At 44.6% G+C, this 7,500-nt stretch overlaps 2 protein-coding genes across 6 annotated transcripts in view; both read right to left on the bottom strand.

Annotated features, from left to right (window-relative positions):
• LOC115812790 (cyclin-Y-like) overlaps positions 1-1,230 on the bottom strand; it is a 22,766-nt gene extending 21,536 nt beyond the window's left edge. For all 4 annotated transcript variants that reach the window (XM_030775296.1, XM_030775293.1, XM_030775297.1 and 1 more), the window contains exon 1: positions 1,077-1,230. In XM_030775296.1, coding sequence (XP_030631156.1) covers positions 1,077-1,230 — 154 coding nt within the window. The remainder of the gene's footprint in view (positions 1-1,076) is intronic.
• A 6,084-nt stretch (positions 1,231-7,314) lies between these two features.
• crema (cAMP responsive element modulator a) overlaps positions 7,315-7,500 on the bottom strand; it is a 14,499-nt gene continuing 14,313 nt past the window's right edge. For both annotated transcript variants that reach the window (XM_030773344.1, XM_030773345.1), the window contains one exon: positions 7,315-7,500. This exon is cut by the window's right edge and continues 1,323 nt beyond it. The gene's annotated coding sequence lies outside the window, so the exon portion shown is untranslated.

The raw sequence follows: 7,500 nt of genomic DNA, 5'->3' as shown, positions 1-7,500 counted from the left end.
ATTGTTGTTTTGATATATTAATGTAAATTAGAGGTCATTGTTTATTTTTTTTATCCCTGAAGCAGAAATTTATCTTTGTATTCATTCCCTGATCTATTGTTATGCAAAACCCATGTTAATCATATGCGCGAGGCCTGTGCACGCTCCTAATTCCCGCCGGAGACAGAGCTCGAGCAGGCGCGTATGTTTACTGCCAAACAGACAAGACGCATATTTTATAGCAAGCTCAGAAAACACCAGCATGAATATCTGCGCGTTTACCACCTGGTAGGCAGATACACATCAAACAAAACTCACTCAAAATGAACTGAGGCTGACTTGCGGAGGAAAAAAGAAAACACGTGCGAGTCCAAAGCTCTGGAACCCGCCCCCACTTTATACACGCGCGACCCCGGCTTCACAGTCAGAGTGTGTGTGTGTGTGTGTGTGTGTGTGTGTGTGTGTGTGTGAACAGCTTTATTGCCTCATCAAAGGTCTAAAGTCATCTGCCCTCAACTTGAACCCCAACGTACAGCCGTTTGTCACGTTTATGACATCACAAACGCAACCGACCGTAACCCATGGATTCGTTCCATATCATGTCATAACGTCATAACGTGAACAGAACCTTATTACACAGGAGACAATGTTGCAGTGTTGATGATGTTATATCTACGGGAAATTCGGCAGGAGTTACAATGTTCCCAACCAAACACTCATTTTAACAAAACAGGTACATATATAATGGCAAATGGCAATATATGGCAAGCAATCTTGAAACATAACGTATTTTGGTTTACTGTAGTAACCTGCGGTGCGGCATAGCGGTATAGCATGACACAGTGTAATAAAACAGACTCGCGATAGTGAATTGTTGCGTAGTAATAAGCAGTGCAGTGTAACATAGAAGTTATCAGAGCGTACGTACTATAAATCCTACTAAGCCACTCACATTAGATCACTGCTAAACACAAAAATCTTCATGAACATCAAGACTCAGCAGCATTTCACTTCGCGCAATCTAACAGCGTTAATAAATAACAATAATAAAAGTAATAATACTAATAATTAATTAATTAATTTTATTAATCGCCTACCGTCGACGTTCTCTCTGTCGCTGATGTGCTGGAGGTTGTATCCCGTGTCCTCGCGGCTCAGGTCGGTGTCGGGTGGCTCAGACTCCAGGCGGGAGTGCGCATTTCTCCGGATTTTTGGGCTTGACGACACGCAGCAGGAGGTAGTACTTCCCATCGTGATAAGGCCCTCCGTTCACGTCCCCCGGTTGCTTCCTTAAAATTCAGAATTTATCATTTGTAAAAAAAAAAAAAATAAATTTAAAAAACAAAGAAATAACAATAACGGGCGATGACAAGAGATCCATATTGCGGAGAGGCGCGGCGGTGAGGTTTGGAAGAGCAGCGGACAGAGAGTGGAATCGCAGACGCATTCCCGTCCCTTTTCTCCAAACAAGGATTTAAAAAAATAAAACATTCCCAAAATATGCAAAGTATTTTCACATTTTCGAATATTACGTCGCCACTCTTTTAAAAATAACAGCCGAAATAAGAATAAGGCGCCGGTTATTTTCCCGTATGATACATCCGTGGTCGTGACCGCTCGTGGAATCGGAGAGCCCCGTCTACAGCGAGGAGACCCCAGTCATGCTGTCATTAACATGAAAATACGAGAGAACCACGGAGAGGGAGACACATGCGCGCGCGCAAACGCAGGCACAAAACAGCATTGTTTAGGGGCGTTACTGCCACCGCCCCCCCCCCCCCCCTCCCCCCAACCTCCAACCCCCTCCTCCAGGGCAACGACAACACGGTCTGGCGACTGACTGAAGGCAGGAAACGGTTCCGGTTCAGAGGGGGTGGTAACATATTAGCCCTGAGTGAAATCCTCCTCTGCTCTGTGTGTGTGTGTGTGTGTGCATCTACATGTCTTTGCTCCTGTGTATGTATGTGCATGTGTCCGTGTATGCTTGTATATGTGTATAATTTGCATTGGTGTGTGTGTGTGTGTGTTGGGGGGGGGGGGGGGGGTAGAGGGGGGTTGAAGGGTCTGTGTGTGTATGTTGTGCACAGATGGGTGTTTGTCTGTGTTTGTGAGTGTGTGTGTGTGTACTTATTCTGGTGTTTGTGTGTGTGTCTGTGTGTGTGAAGCAATCCAAGACGTGACCTAGCGTGTGCCCTGTCTTCGAAAAGTAAAAGTAAAAGTTGCTTGGTGGCCGGCGTGCTGTCACGCAGACCCTAGACGTTCAGGAGAAGCTAGACGTACCTGTTCAAGGTGTTGTCACACAGAGAGGATCTGGCTGTAATGGAACCATGTGAACCATGTGAACCGCCCTCCACCGCGCTCTGATGGATTCTCACAGACTGTGTTATCTGTCTGAGGCGTGTTCTCTGTTCACACTGCCTTCAACAAAACACGGACAACCAGGGACAGAGAGTATGTGTGTGTGTGTGTATGTGTGTGTGTGTGCTCGCGTGTGTGTGTCTGAGACCAACACAGACTTTTTCACACAGATCAAAGGACTAATGGGGGTGTGGGGGGTGGGGGGGGTCATCGTGATTTTAAGAGATTTTGGTTTGTTTGTTTTGAAGGAGGGAATCTTCAGATAGGGAAAAAAAAACAGGAACTGAATGAGTTAAAGCTGTTAATCCAGGCTGGGAATCTTATCTCGTTTTAGGATTTGAGGACTTGGCGGCTTGTTTCACTGGACCAGAGTTCACTGGATTCAGTTGCTAGGTTACGCTGAATTGACTTTGAGTGACAGTTCCTTGCCAATACGACGTGAGCTGGCTTGCCTCTATAAGGGGAAAAAAGAGCATAGTTCATTTTGCACATGAGAGAAGCATTTATGTTTCCTGAAATGCACCTGTTTGTCTTACAGCTGTCCTGTCAGGTGACAGTCGTTAGGTTCCTCAGAGCAGGCTGGGTTATTATTTCAAACAGAACATAGATCATAGGAACAGAATGGTGAACATGACTCATTAAGTAAGGTTTAAATGTTTTGGATCTGTGGGGGGCCAACACCAGTGCACTGTGGGAAATTGAGTCCAGTGTCTCTTTGGTTCCAAATACATGTGAGAGATTAAATGAAACTGTTCCATGATGACATTTGTGTAGAGCAGACTTTCGGGAGAGACGGTGAATCAGTGGAGTGCTTAAGACTGAGTGTGTGTGTAAACATCACCTGTGTGAGATCTGAGATTTGGACATTAGTCTAGAGTTACTGTGTGTTAGAACGTGAATGTGGTTTAGAGGCTCTTTCATGGCCCTTACAGAATGTCTACAGATTTTTCTCAGAGAGACAGTGTCGGCAGTGAGACCACAGCACACAGAGAGACAGTGTCGGCATTAAGACCACAGCACACAGAGAGACAGTGTCGGCAGTAAGACCACAGCACACAGAGAGACAGTGTCGGCAGTAAGACCACAGCACATTGAGAGACAATCTTTACTTCTAATATCTTTACCACTCGAAAGGACAACACCACTAAACCACTGCTAACACAGGCTAAACCTGGACCTGTTCCACCCTCACAGATTTGCCCTCAGATTACCCAAAGGAACTCCACAGCCATGCACAAAGGAATGACATTTTATTTCAATATTTTCATGGGGGCGAGAGCCATTGTCATCTGTAATCATAGCTCTGATTACACTACTCTCCCAGACCTGCTCAACACTGCCACCTGCTGGGCTGTAGATGCACTCACTGAGAGCTGTGAGGTGTGTGTGTATGTGTATGTGTGTGAGAGTGGGAGGTTTGGTGTGTGTGTGTGTGTGTGTGTGTTTGTGTGTGAGGTATAGTGATTGTGTGTGAGATTGTGAGGTTTGGTGTGTGTGTGTGTGTGTGTGTGTGTGCGCGTGTGAGAGGTTTGGTGTATGTGTGTGAGGTTGTGAGATATGGTGTATGTGTGTGTGTGTGTGTGTGTGTGAGTGAGTGAGTGAGTGAGTGAGTGAGTGAGTGATGTGTGATGGGTGTTTTTTTTTAAGAATGATTATTTTATAATTGACTTTTAGTCAATTAATAGTTTTTAAAACAATTATGGTTTTAGAACAATAATAATTTGTAACAGATGCTGACAGATGGTTTTGTGTTTGATTAATCAATGTGTCAAACAAGTCAGTTTGTGACTGGTGTGCATCTTCAAGTATGTCTACCATACTGCTCCTGGCCACTAGGGGGCAACATCAGGTGGAGATTGCAGTCTGCCACAAAGGTGCAGGTGGTTTGTCTTAAGGTGGAGCTGGACGGCAGATGGGTCAGTGGTTTTTACTGCTTTTACATGCAATACTCACAGAGGCCAGACATAACTCCGACACAGACAACAGCTGGGATTAAAAACACACAACAACAACAGCAACAAAAAACAAACAAACAAAAAATCCTAAAGACAGAAACATCCTGGACTTCCATGGATCACACAGAAGATTCACCGTCCCCTCACAAGCACCAACACGACTGTTTTTATCTGTAGCCTTAACATCAACATGACTGTTTTTATCTGTAGCCTTAACACCAATACGACTGTTTTTATCTGTAGCTGTAACACCAACACGACTGTTTTTATCTGTAGCCTTAACACCAACACGACTGTTTTCATCTGTAGCCTTAACACCAACACGACTGTTTTTATCTGTAGCCTTAACACCAACACGACTGTTTTTATCTGTATCCTTAACACCAACACGACTGTTTTCATCTGTAGCCTTAACACCAACACGACTGTTTTTATCTGTAGCCTTAACACCAACACGACTGCTTTTATCTGTAGCCTTAACACCAACACGACTGTTTTTATCTGTATCCTTAACACCAACACGACTGTTTTTATCTGTAGCCTAACACCAACATGACTGTTTTTATCTGTAGCTGTAACAGATGTAAATGTAAAACAACAATAACAACAACAACAAAACACTGGAATGAGTATTTGAATATGACAACTCTGCAGTCAGTGTTTGGTTTTCTCAGAGTCTGTGCAGTATGACTGTGTCTTATGATTAGAAAACAAAGAAATAGGCCTTTTAAAAAAATAGTCAAATCAGGCACATAATAAAAACATTTAGTGATATAGAAATATGAGATACAGTTAGCAAATGGGAATCAATTGTGTGTGAATTAATACACAGAGCTCAGGAAGATTACAAGTCATGTAACTTACAGCCTACCGTGATACTATTCCTTAAATGTTTAAAAACAAAACATTGTTAGCTGTCTGAAAACTCCTTAATCTGCAAATTCTGAACTGAGCAAAAATTCAGAAGTCTACCGTTCCGCAAGTCGAACAGGGCAACTTTGTGACGGTTGCAGTCAGCAGGAGGCAGACGTGTGCCAAAAAGACGGTAGTACAAGCGATCGGCCACTAGAGGGTACACTCAAATTCTGTGGAATTTTCCATTGCCTGGTCTCGTGTCTTGACATGATGTTGCAATATCTCCGCTGAACAAACAGCCCAGCGCAAATTTCCCGTCTCGTCAGGAAAAGCATGAACACAATTATACTACCGGACATTGTTGATTATAGTCTTAAGCATTTCTTATTTAATACTACCGTCGAAATCTGCACTGAGTCGAACTCAGGCGAATAGTTTGTTCTACTTTAACCTCGTCTCTGGTTAAAACGACTGCATATTTCGAGACAGTTCATATGAGGTGAAATGTAGCACGGCGTGACAGTATTGTGTGACAATGCGAGAATGACAGGGAGAGCGCGATCTAGTCCTCTGTCATTCATCCTTCTGCATCAGCCTGAACACACTGGGGGTCTAAACGCTACTCACACACATTCACAGACCCACAGCTGAACACACTGGGGCTCTAAACACTACTCACACACATTCACAGACCCAGAGCTGAACACACCGTGGGTCTAAACACTACTCACACACATTCACAGACCCAGAGCTGAACACACTGGGGGTCTAAATGCTACTCACACACATTCACAGACCCAGAGCTGAACACACCGTGGGTCTAAACACTACTCACACACATTCACAGATCCACAGCTGAACACACCGTGGGTCTAAACACTACTCACACACATTCACAGATCCACAGCTGAACACACCGTGGGTCTAAACACTACTCACACACATTCACAGACCCAGAGCTGAACACACCGTGGGTCTAAACACTACTCACACACATTCACAGATCCACAGCTGAACACACTGTGGGTCTAAACACTACTCACACACATTCACAGATCCAGAGCTGAACACACCATGGGTCTAAACACTATTCACACACATTCACAGACCCAGAGTGAGGGAGAGGGAGACAGGGAGAGAGAGACAGAGTGAGGGAGGGGAGAGGGAGACAGGGAGAGAGAGACAGGGTGAGGGAGACAGAGTGAGGGAGAGGAGAGGGAGAGAGAGACAGCTCAGTTTATGGGATTTAACTGCCAGTGTTTCCTCTGAAGACTTTTGGCGGTGGAGCAGGCTTAGTCTGAGAACACTCAGATGATACATCGATAAGGACTTCCAGGATGCCAGCATGTGTGTGTGTGTGTGGAAACCGTGTGGTCGCGCAGAGAAAAGACTGACAGGGTGAGAGCCGTGTTTCTGCAGAGAATGCATGAGTCATCCTGAGACTGATGTGGTTAGGAGACTGCAGTAACACCGTGTGTCACACACACACACTGACACACATATACACACACACAGGTACGCACAAATACACACACACACACTGACAACATACACACACACACACACTAACACACATACACAGGTACGCACCAATACACACACACACACTGACACACATATACACACACACACACACACAGGTACGCACAAATACACAGGCATGCTATGCAACGACATACATACCTACACACACACACTGACACACATATACACACACGCAGGTACGCACAAAAAACACAGGCATGCTATACAACGACATACATACCTACACACACACACACGGTGACTCTGATCCGTACACATACACACAATAACTAAACACAATCCAATCGTTCAGAAAAATATTTTATTAAAAATAGACATCAGAGGATTTGTACAGAGTGTCAGACTGAGTGAAGCAGGAGGAGGGGGGGGAGGAGTTCTCTTGTCTTGTTTTTCTTTTTTAAAAACAGCCATTACTATCATTCCAACACAGAATAAACAAACAAAACCCACCAGGTGCCAACCAATCAGCTTCCAGCTCCACTCAGGACAGAGACGAGACAAACAGCAGTGCAATTCAACACAGCACAGGCCACAGCCAGGACTGATACACTACAGCAATGAGCAGGCCACACACGGTTAGACGTGCGTGTGTGTGTGTGTGAGAGAGAGAGAGAGAGGAATCACTGAGAAGCATCCTGTGGGTTTTTTTTATTTTCGTTTTTGTCAGAAGTGTGAATGCACACACACCAGCACAAACGTATGTGAAACAGATGTACCCAGAGAAACACTGCCTGTCAGAACACCAGCTCAGCTTTCAGATCTTAACATCCAGCGCTGACTGTTTTCAGTACGTTTTCAGTACTGCCCT

This window comes from Chanos chanos, chromosome 5 (assembly GCF_902362185.1).
Source record: "Chanos chanos chromosome 5, fChaCha1.1, whole genome shotgun sequence".
Classification (NCBI taxonomy): domain Eukaryota; kingdom Metazoa; phylum Chordata; class Actinopteri; order Gonorynchiformes; family Chanidae; genus Chanos; species Chanos chanos.
Note: the sequence above shows the minus strand (reverse complement) of the source record. Positions and strands in the feature narration are given on the sequence as shown.